The following is an 18564-nucleotide window of genomic DNA, read 5'->3' as shown; positions in this document are numbered from 1 at the left end:
CATCTACTATGGAAGTCTGTGTTGAGAAAGGTATTGGCTTCAATCAAGAGGACTGAACATTTTTATATTATGGTTGATGAAACAAGTGATTCTTAGATTCATGAACAAGTGTCATTTTGTATTCATACTGTCGACGATTCCTTAATCATCAACAAAAACTTTATTGGCTTATACGAGACCCCCAACACCGAATCATAAACTCTGTTTAGTATTTTAAAAGATGTTTTTGCTCATCTTCATTTGTCAATGGATAACTTAAGAGGACAGTGCTATGATGGTGCCTCGAATATGAGAGGTAAGTTCAAAGGACTAAAAACGTTAGTTTTGGATATACAACCGAAAACACATTACGTGCACTACACTGCTCACAGTTTAAGACTTGGCAGTTGTAGACAGTCTCCGCCATCTTACGTCTATGAGGTTATTATGGCTTTAGCCTAGGACTTCATAAACACCGTAAGGAAATCCAACAGAAGGATGGGACTTTTCAGAAGAATACGCCATGAGAGCACCAACGACCAAGCTGGTCTATGACCCCTTTGCCCAACTCGATGGACTAAGTGAGCTTCTAGTATCTTGAAAATATTGAAAAACTTCTAGAGTTTTTCGAAACATTTTCTGCAGAGGACAAAACAGAGGCAGGTTACAAATGTTCAGGCTACCTTGAGTCAATGTTACAATTCAAGACTTACTTCTTTTCATGTCTTTATTGCCCTGCAATGAACCCGGTAGAGGATATCAATGAAAAAATTCAATGCCCTCATCTAAGTGTTGCTGATCTGGAAAAAATATATGTGGGCTTGACTTATATATTGAATGGAAGGTGCGATAGTTTTGAACACTTTTGGGAATTGTGCTTAAATGAAAAACCTTCACAAGTTGATGATCCTTTGCTTCCTTGGAATCGAGGTACTCCAAAGAAGTATGAAAACAAAGAAGCCAGCTCACCGTGCACTTTCAAAACCCCAAAGGAATACTACAAAGCTATTTACATTGAAGTTTGTGAAATGGTGCAATCTTGCATTACTGAGCGGTTTGCTTCAACTGGACTCACACAGGTCATTGCAATTGAACAAAAGTGCTTGCTTTTAGTAAACAGAGGTGAAACAAATTTGGAAAAATCAACAGAGTTTTTCAAAAATGACTCAGACATTGAGAGACTGAACTTACACTAGAATATGTTGGCTGATATCGCTAATAAAAAACAACTGGTCTTAAAAAACATGCGTGATATAAGAAAGTACGTTACACAAGAGCCTGCAGTTGGAGAAATGTTATGTGAAGTAGTGATGTCTATTAAGCTTCTCCACGTAGTTCAAACCACGACAGCAACAGCAGAACGGTCATTTAGTGCCCTTAGACATCTGAAGTCATATCTCCAATCAACAATGGGACAGAAGTGATTGAACAACTTGGCTGTTCTTCATGCCTACCGAGATGTTTTGGATGAATTGGGTATCTGATCAGTCATATATGACTTCACATTCAGTAATCCAATCAGACAGTCGACATTTGCACCTTGCTAAAGACACTACAGCCCTAATAATGGCATTTGGAGCAATATTAAAAGTCTTTATAAAATAGAGAATTAAATACATACATAATGTTAAATTTCCAGTTTTGAAATTTAGTACTAGTTTAGTACTGTATTACTGTATTAGTTATTTTCAAATACTTAAATATTTTTACAGTGTAAGACACAATTAAAACCTGCTATTTACATACTTTTTGACTAAAAGTATTAGGCATACTGTATTAATTTTATTAACTGTATTAAAGCATTAACTTTGAAAAAGCATTACCTTAAGATATTGTTTTTATTTAATGAACTCTGAGCCTTATTTAAAGTAAGCTTACATTAGCTATTTCACTTATTAATCAAAGTGCTGTAACTGTGCAACAGCAATATTTTATGTTTTATTCTTTTAATGATAGTTTAGGATGTATTTAAATACCATTTCAGCCTTTTCAGAGCTATATATTCACTGCTATGTAATAGTCTATAAGCATGGGTATTACTGTAAATTAAATTAGCTTTTTACGAAAATACCATGCGTGTTTTATGTTTTGTTTCTTTATCCAAAGCCAAAAATTGTGTCATGCTTGTCGAGTTTCCTAGAGTGTCGACTTATCGAAAGTCCAGGTTTTGGGGTTCTAATGTTGATTGTATGACTCTAAAATACTTTAAAAAACTATAAAACTCATTTTTTTCATCTAAAATTTAGAAAATTTCCTGGGGCATGACCTCCAGTATGGCCCCCCCCCCCTCAATATTTTTTATAAGTTGGCGCCCCTGATTATCATTATAGGTCATTGTTAGAAATTGACACAGTCACTGGTACCATGTACAAATTCACATCAAAAATTAGTCACAGATGACATAACCACATAAGAAAATGATGGATTCATCCAGTTATGATGAAACATCCAAGTGAAGGAAAGTACCTGTCCAGATAGTGTTAACATGCCTCTTCCAGGATTCAGGGAGGCATATCAGCTCCAGATCAAATCTGGCCAGTCTGAATGTAGTTTCTCACAGTTTTAATCTGCCAAGAAGTTTCGTATCAGAGCACATTCTACTGCACAGTTTTGTAATATGAGATTGTGCTCCATCTCTAATGACCACACTCCCAAAGGGATGTTAAACTCTAATCTTCCTTCCTTGTTCATATGTCGCACAAGTCTTTAATTGTCAGTGCAGTTTCATAAAATTCTTGAACCTTTGTCTGCTGCCTTCACCATGACCTTCAGGGTTAAAATTAATGACTGCCAGTGTGAGCTTGCTTTTTTGATTGTATAGGTGAGAGACCAGCAGCTCAAACCTACACTGGAACACCAAAGATGCATGTATGGGAAAGTGAGTCACACAGCTTGAATCATCCACACAACTGAGTGACATTATGTGGTGGAAGGGAACAGTGTGGCATTTAAAATTGCTGAATAGGTAGGTTGGAGATTTTAAGAAGAGGAATGGGTATGTTGAGGTTGGATATTATGGGAAAAACAGGACTTGTAGTCATGTGAGGATGGGGTTATCACCACAAAATCAAACAGAAGTAATGCAGTTGCAGTCTAATAAGCAGTAACAAAATTAGAGTGCAGGTAAGCTAATGTGAATGCATAGTCAGTGCATTTTCCTAGCCAAGATATATATAAAGCAACACCTATCACCGTAGCATAAGCTTAAGTGCTTATTTGCTCACCAGAAATTGAAAGAACATTTGACAAGATAAAAAAGAAATTGTTCAGATAGTTTAGGGAGGTGAAAATTTTAACTTTGATGGGGGACTGAGATGTGGTTGTAGAAGGAAGAGAAGGAAAACTAGTAGGAAACATGGACTGAGTGAAAGGAATGAAGGGAAGTTACTTGGTATAATTCTGCACAGAGAATAATTTAATTTTAATAATGAATTAGAGCGTCCATCTTCTTACAAGAAAACAGTGTTTTCTTTTGTTTAGTTAAAAAAAATTGAGAAGATGGGGCCTATTTATTATAGCATGGGAACACAGCTTAAAATTCCATTATGATAATCCAGGGACAGATGTTGACTCTGGACATAATTTATTAGTTGTGAACTACAGATTAAAACTGAAGAAATTGCAGAAAAGTAGAAAATTAAGGAAATGAGTCCAGGACACATTCAGTGAACCTGAGATTATGGGAAAAGAGACAAGACCCAGTAGAAATTCTTGGATAACACACAATATACGGAATTTAAGACCAAGAGGAAACACCCTGAGGCGACAGAAGTTGTGGGATAGTGATACATCCATATACAGATGGCAGTAGTGTCATGTACACTAGGTATAAAAGGGCAGTACATTGGCAGAGGTGTCATTTGTTCTCTGGGGATTCACGTGAAAAAGTTTCCGACGTGATTACGACTGCACGATGGGCATTAACAGACTTTGGATGCGAGATGGTAGTTGGAGATACATGCATGGGACATTCCATTTTGGAAATCATTGAGGAATTCAGTATTCCGAGATCCACAGGGTCAAGAGTGTGCTGAGAATAGCAAATTTCAGTCATTACCTCTCACCGAGGACAACACCGTGGCCGAAGGGCTTCACTTAATGACTGAGAGCAGTGGTGTTTCCATAGTTGTCAGTACTAACAGACAAGCAACAATGTATAAAATAGCCACAGATATCAATGTGGGCCATACGACCAATGTATACATTTGGACAGTGTGGCGGAATTTAGCATTAATGGGCTATGGCAGCAGATGACTGACAAGAGTGTGTTTGCTAACAGCATGACATCACCAGCAGCACCTCTCCTAGGCTCGTCACCATATCAGTTGGACCCTAGGTGACTGGAAAACAGTGGCCCAGTCAGATGAGTCCCGATTTCAGTCGGTGAGAGCTTATGGTAGGGTTTGAGTGTGGTGCAGAGCCTATGAAGCCACGGACCCAAGTTGTCAACAAGCCACTGTGCAAGCTGGTAGTGGCTCCATAACGGTGTGGGCAACTGAATCAATCATCGACTGGAAATAGTTACGTTCGGCTACTCGGAGACCGTTTGCTGCCATTCACGGACTTCATTTTCCCAAACGACGATGGAATTTTTATGGATGACAATGTGTCACCGGGCCAAAACTGTTCACGATTGGCTCGAGGAACATTCTGGACAGTTCGAGTGAAAGATTTGGTCTCCCAGTTCACTCGACATGAATCCCACTGAACATTTGTGGGACATAATCGAGAGGTTAGTTCGTGCAAAACATCCTGCACTGGCAGCACTGTCACAATTATGAATGGCTGTAGAGGCAGCTTGGCTCGATAGTTCTGCAGGAGACTTCCAATGACTTGGCAAATCTATGCCACAACGGGTTGCTGCAGTACACCTGACAAAAGGAGGTCTGACATGATATTAGGAGGTATCTCGTGACTTTTGTCACCTGAGTGTAAAAGAGGCTGATAGAAAGCACATTATATCTAAGCAGCAATGATTACGAGGACAAATGCGAGGCTGTAGGAGCGTGCATGACTGTGGGAGAAACAGATGCTCATAACATGGCAAAACTATTCCACTTGATATGCAAGATATATCTGCCAGGCAAAACTCCCTCAGACCTTAAATCAACATGTAGTAATTCCAGTTCCAAAGATGTGACATGTGCTGACATGAATGTTATCAAGTCGTGAGTTAAATAAATCACAGTTGCAAAATACTGATACTATAAGAGCCAAATAAGACAATTATATGTCAGTCACTTTTATTTTCTTCTGTGATGTGTTTCAAGGGCATACACCCTTTAGGTGGATCAGTGGATTATATTACAATTCCATTTGCTGAATGTAGCCAGTTGTCTGTTTTGAACTTTATTTAGAAAAAGTTCAAGAGAAAATAACCACGAGGCTCATTATAAATATACATTTTCATCATCAAATGACACACAAACATGAAACAGCAACACAAACATTATTGTGATTGTACAGATGTAGAAATACAGTCCCAAATGTTACCAGCTTACAGTACAAATCAAAGATACTGATAACAGCTATTGCATAACATAATATACTGAAAATAATTACATCCACATTCTGTGCTCTCCTTTTTCAACTGGTGTTTCCCACTCAGCTATGTGCCCACTGCTAATTTGTTTATTACTCTTCCGGATATTATGTTCTCTCTCTCTCATGTATTTTCATTCTTCTTCCAGTAGAACAGTCCATCTACACAGGAATCTCTTAACAGTAAAACTCAATTTCATGGAAAGTAATCAATGTTCATTCTCTTCACAATGACGACAGGTATCTTACTTGCACAATGTGAAACATAATGTGTGTATACTAACACTAAAGAACCTACACAGATTAATAAAATATTTTAGCAGTTTGTACAAATTTATATATAAAATTAATTAGTTTCATAAAATTGATAAAACCAAAAATTACTAAAAATGGAACATACTCTGAATTTCAGTATACTCATTTGGTTTGCCAAATATATCTTAACAAAACATGCATTCACATTAAATAACATTAAAACAATTCTGACCTTCAACTGATACCATTTTTTCTTGTACATGTCCTTATTAAATAAGATTCAATCAAAAAGTTACTCTAAAATGTAAATAGCACAAAAAATTCTTAATACTATGCAGCAGTCATTACTGTGAGACATGTCCTGATGAAGAATCACTTTCCGATAAAACAACATGAAAGGCACCTAAACATCAATTCATAACAATCTTTCTAATGTTTGATACGTAGCTGCACTCCCATGCAGATGGTGCTGACACTAAATATACCATTAATAAGTAACTTTGTATCTTTCTAAGGCACCAGTTCAGTGCAAACATACATTATTCACTGCTTTGGAACTTGTGCTGATGACATTTGAACTATCCTGGACGTAGCTCCTTAACAGTAGAGAAACTATATGAGTATACAACGTTGTTGCCATTTATAAGGAATGCCACCAACACAGGTCACCAATTTCTTACTGCTAGTTTATTCTCAATAAGTATCCCAACATATGAAAAATGCATAACATCGTCTCCAGAATTGATAGTGTTGATGTACTTGTGTTCTGTCTGGTTCAGTTTCTCACCACAGCTCACAGAGTTCAATAATTGCACAGCTCAATTCTTTTCGGATCGACCAGATCTGTAGTTGGTCCACCGCTGCAGCTGAGAGGTCAGTGTGATATGCCCCCACGCGGGGGACCCGGGTTCGATTTCTGGTACTACCTGATGGTGAGGTAGCGGCACTGAGATCTAAACATTGACAAAGGCCATGAGTGTGGAGTGTTGACCCCATGCCCCTCCATACTGCATCTGATGATGACTAGCTGAGGGTGACATGACAGTCAGTCGACAATCACGTTGTCTCCGAGGCCTGGATTTAGTTTTTAACAATTTTTTAATACTGTAGTTAGCAGTATTGGCTGGCTTCCTGTTATTCCCAGCTTTACTGTTTTCTAGGTATGCAACAGCAGCTACGAATTTATTATTCCTGGAATACTGATGGTGATGACATAAGTTTATCATATAACATCTGCTGGTACGAAACCAGTGTGTCAGATATATTACAGGTTTCTTTATCACCTGGTGCTGACACAGTTAGGGTAGTGGCCAAAGGCAGAGGAAAGCTCTCTGTTATTTTCCTGGCATCGGAGACAAAAGTGTCCTGCAATCTTTGACACCTTACATCGCTTTTCAAACACAATGGAGGCTCCAAATTGGGCACGAGGTCTTTCCTAATTCTGATACTTGCCTTTGTTTTGTTCACAAAATTTGGGAAACAAGAAGGTGGCAAATCATCAGATGCTGCATCCCTTTCCAAGCAGAGTGGATGATCTGAAGTTGTAAGTCTGTCTTCTTTAATTATGTCACTCTTTTTCATTTTTTGGCTACAATTAGAGGTAAGATGTGCCGGTACAGTTCTGCACATTGAACTGTTTACAAAATAGGAAGAATGTCTTGAATTTGGCACTAAATATCCTTCAGTGTCAACTCTCAGTCCCATATCACTGTGGACACTAGAAACAGCAGACACTGCCAAACCTTTACTCCCGACATCGTGGCTTGAGCATAGTGGAACCTCAGAGCTAGAGATCGGATTTTGTATTGTTGTGCTCCACTTGGTACCACTGCTGGTTTCTTGAAAAATATTTAGAGCCAAGTTCTCTGACTCTGTACTACTTTTCAAACGCAATGGACCTTCTGTGTTGCTCATCAACTGTTCCCTGGCACAGGAACTGCTAGGTGGTGGTAATGTTTTGTGTTCAGTGTCTTTTCCCAGATAGAGTGGGCACTGCACCTCTGCAGCTATGCTCTCACTGAAGTTAGTGACTGAGTGTATATTCCTGCTAACATCTGGGGCAAGAGGCATGGGCACAGTTTTGCAAACTGCATTATTTTGCATACACAGCAGATATTCTTTTCTCGAGCTCAGCTCTTCTTGGATGCTGACAGGTGTCATTATTTTGCCACTGAGATCAGAAACCAGTGTTCCCAGTTGGCCTACAGAAGTAGTATCACTTTCCAGATGTAGACATTCTGGATTGGTGAACAAATCTTTATCCGAGTTGTTGCTTGTTTTCACACTGCCACTCACTATAGATTCTTGCATCCCTTCAGTCTGCTGAAACCCGTGATATTCATTATCTGCTGTTGCCTCTGTTTTGATATTGGCTATTTCTTTTTCATTGCTGGTTCCTTCAGAGTTAATTAGTCCCATATAGGGATACTTTCCCAAACTAGTGGCTACATTTTCTTTGGTGATGGCACATAATTTTATATCAGTGCTGACGACGGATGCCATAGATGGCTCCGAAGTGTTTAATTCTGTGTCATTTCCAAAACACAGTGCATCTTCTACAGGTGTGTCTTTCTCATCTTTAATTATGAATGTAGGTTCTGTTATGGGTGCACTGCTAGGAAAGATTTGTGGTGGCATAGCAGTAGACACCCTATTATCTTCTGAACATGCCAAATCCTCCTCGTCCAAGATGCGTTCTTCTTTGATGAAGATGCTCACTCTGTCAGAGATAGCACCGGTATGTTCGGGGGAATCATGTTTTTGTATCACCTCATCAGTGATTTCCAGTTGAAAGTCTGACTCTTGCAGGTTTTCCTCATCACACGGCAAAGCAAAGCCAGCAGTCGGTGTCCCTGTCCGTCTGCCACTAGTGTCTTCATTTTCAGTCTTACAGTAAGGTTGTGACTCGAGTTCGTCAGAACTCATGCGGCTCTTCTCTACTGGAAAGTAACCGTCGCCCATTATATCTGAAAGGTGTCGAGAGTGTATATGATCGGCAATATCTTCCTTCGAGACAAAGCACGCTTTACAGTGCGCACACTGTAATGGCCATTCACTCGAATGAATGCGCATATGCTCCCTCAGCCTGTACTTGCGCGAAAACATTTCTCTGCATACAGGGCACACATATTTCTCTTCACGGTGCGTGTGGAGGTGTGACTTCAAGTACTCGGCATGAGTGAAACTTTTCGGACAGTAGTGACACCCGAAAGGTCGCTCGCCCGTGTGCGTGCGAGCGTGGTCGACAAGGCGCTTCTTCTGTGAGAATCCTTTCCCACAAATTGGACAAGGGTAGGGCGTTTTGCCAGTGTGTGTCAACTTGTGCCGTGCCAGGTGTCCCGACTGTGAAAACCGTTTGCCGCACAATTCACATTCAAATGGCCTCTCACCGGTATGTGTCCGCATGTGGATGTCCAGGTTAACCTGAAAGAGAGGATGTACTTGTTATGCACATTTGCAAATTATATTACTGGCAGTTAGCAGATGCACAATATTAATAAACTGTCAGTCTTAAATATTCATACCGATTCTGAGAGTGTAACTAGATCTTCCTTCTTATAAATAAGAAGCACAGTCAATAAAATGTATAGGAAGGCATTATTTCAACTATATGATTTGTCTTTCATATTATATTTATCTCCCCATGAATTATGGACCTTGCTGTCATGGGGTGTTTTGCATGCCTCGGTGATACAGATAGCTGAACTGCAGATGCAACTACATCAGAGTGCTATCTGTAGAGAGACCAGATGACAAACAGTTCTTGAAGAAGGGCAGCAGACTTTTCAGTAGTTGCAGGGGCAATTATGTGGATGATTGACTCATATATACTCATAAGAGCAAACATGACCATGGTATGTTGGTACTGTAAATTACTGAAAGCTACAGACCAAGAGGCATGTATTGAAGTATATGACACAACACCAAATATATCATTTGAGCAACATTTTACGTTCATAAATTTTCTGACTCATGTCGCTGTTTATTCATATGCCCATTAATTGCCTGATAATTATGTCACTCTTGAATTTAAAAAAAAATCTGTTTTTGGTATAAAACACTATAATGTTTTTAGTTACTACATAATTTCAAACAAAAGCAAGCAATATATCCAATATTGAATTATATCAAAAATATGTCATGTAATGTAGTATGGTATAACTGAAGAGCTAATTATACATTTAATTAAAATTTAATAACTCTGGATGGTTGGAAGCACATATTTCATTTTCTTTAGCAACAAATCTATTTTTACACTTTATAATATGCCAAAGTGCATCTCAGTTGTATTATAATTAAATTAAGTAATTATAACATAATAAAAATTTGTGTTATTAACAATATTGTACTGTCTTGAATTTTATGAATATATGCAATGCCTGACAAGAAAAGAGAAGCACGAGAAGAGAAAGAGGAAATGAAATGAAACTATATAAGTTGAGAGGATTTCTTGATGTTACTTTAGTGATTTCAAAACTTGTGTCAAATTTACAACGAACTTCGACAGTATAAACACACTTACCAGTATGACGTTGCATCCTCTCTCACCTGGAACCATACACTGATTTGAGAAGGGTGTCATAAAGCCATTGTATCCTCTTGTGAGACAATCTGGTCCATAATGGTTGTCACAGGTCACTGATGTCCTGGATACTGGCATAGGAATGGAGGTGAGATCGGAGCTGCTCTCATATGTACCGCAAGGCACAGATCTGGAGGATCTTGCCGGGAGTACGTCAATATCGACTAGACAGGTCAGAGAGAGATGTGCCCTATGTGGATGAGCACTATTCTGTTGGAAAATGGCACCACAACACTGTCACACGAGACGAGAGAGGTGGTACGTGAGGATGTAGGATTTCGATGATGTGCCACTGTGCCATCAGACTTACTCCCTCGATCGCTACTAGCCCTCACCTGGAGTCATACCTGATGACTCCACACACCACATTGCCAGGAGTAACAGCCCTGTGCCTTTCCAAAAATGACCTCCCCCAGGTCACTGCCGTATTCAGCGACAACAGTCGTACGGGCTAGTGCAGAACTATGATTCGTAGCCGAACACGGTGCGACACTGTTCATCGGCGGTCCCTGCTCCCTGGTCACGGCACCACTCCAAACACCACTATTTGTGTTCTGATGTTAATGGCTGCCTATGGACAGAATAATAATGCCCTAGTTCGGCTGTTGCCAGTCTCCAACCAATGCTGCAGGATGACACAGAGTTTTGCAGGAAGTGCAATACTCGTTCGAGGATGGCAGGCGCAGATGCGGAGGGGTTACAACGTGCTCGGTGCGCAATAGCAGGCCTCTTTCGTGGTCAACTGTAACGTGGACAAGTATGCCACCCTCGACAACGAGTCTGCCCTCTAATGCGTTACCGTGCAGTCCGACATCGGGCCACTGACCAATTCGAATAACCCACAAAACTGGATATTGCGTGATGATTTGACCAGGTGGCAGGGTTGCCACAGGTTCTGGAAATCAGGGAATTTCAAATGTCTCACAGAAGTCAGGGAAATTTGAGGGGGGGAACCTGGGAAAATCTCGTGTTTGTCTCAGTACATGAAATGGTTTGTTTACTGAGATCTTGTAAATTGTCGCTGGCTGGGTGCAGCTGAGTATGTGAGCTGCTTCCCCACTCCCTCATTCTAAGGTGAGAGTGTGATTGTCTTACCTATGTGCCTGTCTGCGGCTCAGCAATCATCTTTACAGTGAGTTGCTCCCTATCCTCATTAGTGTTGATTCTCAGAGTATTTGTGCAAGTTACCTGTGGCACGGATTGATTGCCACAATCTCAATTCATCAACATGGTGTCTGTGACATGTGGGTAGCTGGCCACATCACTGGACTTCCATGAAGGGCTAAAACCACAGGCCATATCTGCGAATATCTCTAACAAATGCACCTGTCAATCTGAAGCCCATCATTTACCACTGATGTGCAGGCCCTGCCCGTCAGGTCTGGTCTCACCTATCTGCCCGCAGGCCAGATCTGTTTGTGAGAGGCATAATGCAGCGGACTTTCACGTTTTATCTGGGGACCCAGAACTGCGGTGCTCCTCGGCAGGCCAATGGCCACGGGTGATGGATTTCAGGAATTGCGACTGTCTCACCACAAGTTATGATGTTTTACAGACATTTTATTTATTATAGTACATTTTGGCACTTCAAAAGTTGTTTATATGAATTAGAAAGTATGGAAAATAATATGAAGAAAATTGTGGCAGTTGCTGGCAGTTTGTATGCTATGTACTCATTCATGTCTTGAAAGAAAAACCACACAATACCCATAAAATAGTAAACATAACACAGTGGGTAATAACTGACAATAACTAACATAATAGAACTGACATATTATTGGCAGTCACCTGTAGTGTTGGTTTACACAACTCTTCCCTGCCTTATACACTTCTCTCAAGAGGCCTACTGTTTTCTGAGGTTATTTCTTATATCGGGAAAGATATTTTAATTCTTTCTTGCCACTCCAGTGAAATGCAAATTTTTGTTACCAGATGTGTTTCGTGTTATTGAAATAAAATAACATAAGTGGTTTTGATAAAACATATATATCAGTTGGCTTGCTTTCTCCATCTAAAAACAGTTCACTGCAAGAGATGTTGATGTTAGTACTTGAGATTTTAGCTCACACGTTTAGAAATACAGAAGTCCTTACATTTTTTGTCAGTTTCTGTCTGAGACTTACCCTTGAGATCTCAGAATGTGTCTGGGAAAAATGCTAAAACCTGTCTGGAAATCAGGGAAACAACAGCGAATTTCACTTGGGGAAACTTGTGGCAATCCTGGCTGGCCAAATGGAGACCTACAATGAGGCCCCTTGCAAACCGTGTCAGGTGCCGATAACACTGTCTCAAATGAGTAAACGGCACCTGACAGACATCACTGCACATCTGATACTGTTCTCATATCTTATATATGCTACCAGGCGTGGTAACACTAATGCAATCTGGTGGCTGTTCTACCTGTCACAGATAATTATAGTTCTTATCATTTACATACCTGCCGTGGTGTGTACATGTATGAAGTTACATTGTCATCTCACCATGTCTTCTGGGTGCTTCACTTTTTTTTGTAAGGCAGTGTTTTAGACATTACTAAATAATCTCAAATAGAAGACCATTTTACATCTGCATGGTAATGATATAATTTAAAACTGTTGACTTAACTGAATCGTATTTTTGAAGAAACTTTACCTGTGCTACAAAATGTTACTTGCTTTCACAAATCTTCAGTGAAAAAAATTATGCACAAGATTCCACCACCATTATAAAGAGACTTTACTGAAAGTATTACAATTAAGATAAACTGAAGAGTATTTCAGAGATATTTTCCATAGTGGGTAGCTGAGCAAGAAATTTGTTAAAAGAAGGTGGCATTTTTACACTTCTACTGCACTTATTTTATTGGTTCACGAATAGTTTCTCCCTTTAATGCTATTTTCAAGTGATTTTCTGCAGTAAATAAATATTCTGCATTCATTGAAATGGCAGCATCTTTAAATTTCAGTGCATATTTTTTCTACTGCACAAAATCAGTATTAAAATGGCCTAAAGAGTAGAAACTCATGAACCAATAAAATAAATGCATAACAAGTGGAGAAATGTCATCTTCTTTTAACATTCCAGTCGTTACTTGAAAACTGATGCCACCATCCGTCGGTTGATCGAGATGTTGGTTTCTAATGAAACTGTGGTCTGAGGTGCAAATCGTATTCAAACCCCGTGATGAACCTGAAATAGCTTCTTCACTCATTTTGAAGTAAGAAAAGAAAAACAATGAGCACTGTGCATCGCAAACAAAGTGAAGTAGACAAAGAGCACTTGATAACACGGGGCGTTCAGCTCAAAAGGGGCTTCATCACTTATAGTCTGCGACAGCATTTATGGCCTCTGCAACAGGTAGACAGATTAGCAGCTAGCCAATCAGCTCTCAGTCTGTTTCAGCATTCAGTATTGTATAAACTTCCATCATATTTGAGCGTCCTATTGTGTTTCATGTGAGAAATTACAACTGACTGATTTCTGTGGTTTTCTGTGTGTAATGTGAGTTTTCTCATAATGGCTGAAACACTTAGAAATTGCCAAATATTTCACAAACAGACAAGGGACCTTATTTTTAAAGTGTACTTGTTCTTCAAATATGAGTCTGACTCAGGCGAGCCAATCTGTGACATTGAAATGGTGCAGGAATGTAACGTAATTCCTGTCTATGCCCTTTGTCGAGTTGAGAATACTGCAGGCCTCACGAGCTGCATGGACAGAAGTCACAAACGTTGTCGCTGACTGTAGTTATAAGTAATAATTTATTGGCAGACTTACATCGTAAGTTATTGTAAATTACAACAGGTGTTCGAAATGTTGTCCATCCATTTCTTTGGACTTTTTGAAACATTTGACCATGTTCGTGGCTACACTTGTTAGCTTTACACTGTCTGTTTCATTGATTTTTACTGCCTTTCGTTGATCGCTTTTATAATGTTCGTCTTCAGTTCCTGCAGGACATGTGGATTGCACCTGTAAGCTATGTACTTTGAGTATCCCCACAGAAAGAATTCTGTCTTACTAAGGTCGGCAGATTGTGGTGGTCACAATACTGTCAAAATAATTCTTTTGCCAAAAATATTCTGTAGTGTCTCCACAGTAGAGTGAGCTGTAGGGCAAGTGGCCCTGTCCTGCTGCAACCGGCAGTCACGCTCAACCTCTTGCAGTAAGGTTATCATTTGCTGGATAATGTCTTGCAAGACAGCAGCATCCACAGTTGTTTCAAAAAACAAAGGTCCTATTATTCATTGGCTTCAAACTGTGCAAATGATATGCCAATATTTTGTGTAAGGGGACTCGGTGAAAGTGTGTGGGTTGTCAGCACTCCAGGTACAGTAGTTCTGGCTATTAGCGTACCAAACAAGATGAAACCAAGCTTCATCTGTGAAAAACTTTTGATCTAAAATGCCAATGTTGCCTCTACTGAGGGCCTTGAACTGTAGACAGTAGGGAACCCTTCTGACATAATCAGCACTATTGAACTCATGGAAAATCGGGTACAGATAACATTCCAGTATTCTTCTCATTACAGTGTGGACTGAACCAAGTGAAATGTTCTTTTCCTGGTGTAATATGCACAAAGATTTGGGAACTTCTGCTTTAATATGCTAAATGACTTGCATCATTAAAACTGACATTCGTCTGGCACATTTATTTTCTAAAATTGAACCTGTTTCGTGAAATTTTCCTACTAATGTCTAAATAATACTTTTGACTGGTGCTTCCTTTCCACATTTCTCCATGAGATTTCATCACAAAACAAGTTTCCATCACGAACACACATTCTTCGACAATTAAGAACATTTTAACCAACAATGAGACATGATTATGCAACCTTGACCAAAAGCCAGTGTTCAACAGTGACTGGATAACTTAAGTGTGTAGGCAAAAACAGTCCTCCCATTCTGACTCCAGTCGGACAAACATTATAAACATTTTTTCACTGATATCACACCAATGTATGCATTTCAGCAACAATATTTATGCATTTCAGCAACAATATTTAATTAGTATAAACTACTCAAAGATGGGGGCTTTTCTAAGTTGAACATTGTAGCTGACACAATAGCTTACTGAGGTTGGCAGTGCTACAAAGGAGGCAGTAAAAACCTGACATCTACCAGTATTTCCCAACTATAGTTCAAAACACCCACTACCTAAAACCGCTAAGTTAAAGTATCAGTGTGTGTGTGTGTGTGTGTGTGAGAGAGAGAGAGAGAGAGAGAGAGAGAGAGCCTAAACCAATTAGAACCAGCTCACCCTTTTCAAGCCTTGGTCTCCCTCTGCACTCTTAACCCTCCTACGCACCCTTTCATTTGAAAATTAACAATTCCTTGATGCCTCATGATGGGTCGTATCAACAGGTCGCTTCATTTGATCTAGCTGTGCCACAAATCTCTCGTTTACCCAATTAAATTCAGAACATCCTCATTAGTTACTTGATTTACCCATCTAATTTTCAACATTCTGCTGTACCTCCACATTTCAAAAGCTTCTATTATTTTTTTGTATGAACTGCTTATCATATTTGTTTCACTCAGAGCAAATAACTTCACAAAAGACTTCATTACAATTTATACTAGGTATAAAGAATGTTTTCTTTTTCAGAAATAATTTTTTTTTGTCATAACTAGTCTACATTTTATATTCTCTCTACTTTAGCCGTGGTCAGTTATTTTGCTGCCCAAATAGCAAAATACATCAAATACTTTTAGTGTTTCATTTCCTGATTTAATTTGGCTACACTGCACTACCTTCGCTGCTGTCTTCTTCTTCTTCTATTTATTCTTGATTTTTGTCTTATAATCTGTTTTCAAGACACCATCAGTTCATTCAGCTGCTTCTGCAGGTGCGTTGTCACCTCTGATAGAATTACAAAGCCCCTGGAAAACTGCAGTGTTTTTATTTCTTCTCCTTGAACTTTTAATTCCCTTTCCAAATTTCTCCTTTGTTTTGTTTCCTCCTAGCTCACCGTACAGATTGAATATCACTGGGGGAGGCTACAACCTTCTTACTGCCTTCTTAACCACTGTTTCCCTTTCATGTCCTTTGACTCTTAACTGCAGTCTGGTTTCTCTATAAGTTGTAGATAACTTTTTACTCCTCGTATTTTACCCCTGCTATCCACAGAATTACAATCAGTATTTTTTGATATTTGGTGTTAATTCTAGTATAGTGGTGGACAATATCACTCTTTTATTACAATTGTAATTTTAAGATCTGCAAAGTACAACTCACAAGAATATGCCACTTTCATTAAAGAGTGTATTCACGATTGGTCTGTGTTATTGACACATAAAGGCCTTCGCACGTGGCATAGTAAGAGTGATTTGATGGAATAAAAATTAGTCAAGTAAAAATTATCTCTTCCCTGAGAAGTAGTTATAGGGTAACTCATCACTTGCGAATAACTGAGAGCATCCTTACCTGTCTGGGGAACGTTTTGCCGCACAGCGAACAAGAGAATGCTTTGGCCGTGTCCCTGTTGGCATGTTCCCTGACGTGGCGGGTCAGGGTGTGCCGCTGGTTGAATGCCTGGCCGCACACCAGGCACGAGTATGGCCTCTCCCCTGTGTGGATTCGGATGTGGGCCGTCTGTTCACACAAAAGCATCACTGTCACATATTTAAAGCAAAAATTAATGATTTGGTACCTTGTGCTTTCAGGGCACAAGGAGAACAGTCAGCCCCAGAATGAATCTTTCACTTTACAGTGGAGTGTACACAGTTTTGAAACTTCCTAGTAGATAGAACCTTCATTTGTGAAAAATATTCTTACTGGCTGACCTATGCAGGCATCACTCAGGAGTTGACCTCACAGTTTCGCTTCAGCCAGTATGCTCAACTCTCGACAATCTGAAGCTCGAGGCACATGACAAAAGTCAGATATCTCAGGGTTTAGTTTAATGAAGGTTTGTTAGGTCTAGGTGGAATCAGGACTGAAGGAAGATTAAGTTAAACTTCCTGTCATGAATGAGGTCATTGGAGATGAGCACAAGCTCACATTATGAAAGGGAGGGGGAAGGAAACTTTCTGTGCACTTTACAAAGGAACTGAAACTTCCTGGTAGATTAAAACTGTGTGCCGGACTGAGACTCCAACTCGGGACCTTTGCCTTTTGCAGGGTGTGCTCTACCAACTGAGCTACCCAAGCACGACTCGTGCCCCATCTCCACAGCTTCACTTCTGCCAATACCTCATCTCCTACCTTCCAAACTTCATAGAATTTCTCCTGCAAACCTTGCAGAACTAGTACTCCTGGAAGAAAGGATATTGTGGGGATATGGCTTAGCCACAGCCTGGGGGATGTTTCCAGAATGAGATTTTCATTCTGCAGCAGAGTTTGCACTGATATGAAACTTCCTGGCAGATTAAAACTGTGTGCTGGACCAAGACTCAAACTCGGGACCTTTGCCTATCGTGGGCAAGTGCTGAATACAGGTAATTATTACTAATAAAGTAGGAAAAATCCTACCTACCATCTGAAAAACGGATCATGTTAAAGGTCATATTCACTGAACATAACAAACAGGGCATGGCAAATAGTTAGCAATAATATATGTGAATGAATATTTGGAACTAATGGTTCCTGATTCCTCATTGTGGGATGTGACGAGAAAAATTGCTTCTGAGTGACATATTTAAACAAAAATTATAGTTGTTATGGCCTTCAGTCTGAAGACTGGTCTGATGCAAGTCTGTTCTGTGCAAGCCTCTTCATCTCCGAACACGCCTTTGAACCTGCTTACAATATTCAAGCTTTGGTTTCCCTCTGCTGTTTAAATTGTCTCACTTCTCTCTGTTATCAAACTGACGATTCCTCAGTGTCTCCACATGTGTCCTGTCAACCAATCCCTTCTTATAATCAAGTTGTGCCATAAATTTATTTTTTCCCCAATCTTCTTCATTTGTTATTCGACCTACCAACTTAATTTCAGCATTCTTCTACAGCAGCACATTGAAAACTTCTTTTCTCTACTGGTGTTTCCTATCTATGAACTTCAATTGCTTTTCCAAATGTCTCCTCAGTTTCCTTTACTGCTTGCTCAAAGTACAGACTGAATAACATCGGGATAGGCTACAACCCCGTTTCACTCCATGCTCAACCACTGCTTCCTAGTCTTGTTTCTGTACAAGTTGTAAATATGTTATCCGTAGTACCCTCAAAATTTCAAAGAGCATAGTCCAGTCAACACTGACATCAGCTTTCTCTAAATTTGCAAATGCTAT

General features: G+C 39.6%; 2 protein-coding genes across 4 annotated transcripts in view; one reads left to right on the top strand and one right to left on the bottom strand.

The window, feature by feature from the left end:
- The window catches only part of LOC124717372 (speckle targeted PIP5K1A-regulated poly(A) polymerase-like), a 221362-nt gene that overhangs the window by 175672 nt on the left and 27126 nt on the right, over positions 1 to 18564 (top strand). The gene's annotated exons all lie outside the window — the stretch shown is intronic.
- The window catches only part of LOC124716755, a 120392-nt gene continuing 107033 nt past the window's right edge, over positions 5206 to 18564 (bottom strand). The window contains exons 8-9 of the mRNA XM_047243299.1: positions 16763 to 16930; positions 5206 to 9198 (exon numbers count right to left, since the gene is read on the bottom strand). Coding sequence (XP_047099255.1) covers positions 6961 to 9198; positions 16763 to 16930 — 2406 coding nt within the window. The 3' untranslated portion in view covers positions 5206 to 6960. The remainder of the gene's footprint in view (positions 9199 to 16762; positions 16931 to 18564) is intronic.

The sequence above is a fragment of the Schistocerca piceifrons genome, chromosome 9 (assembly GCF_021461385.2).
Source record: "Schistocerca piceifrons isolate TAMUIC-IGC-003096 chromosome 9, iqSchPice1.1, whole genome shotgun sequence".
Lineage (NCBI taxonomy): Eukaryota > Metazoa > Arthropoda > Insecta > Orthoptera > Acrididae > Schistocerca > Schistocerca piceifrons.
This window is presented reverse-complemented; position numbering and strand designations above follow the sequence as displayed.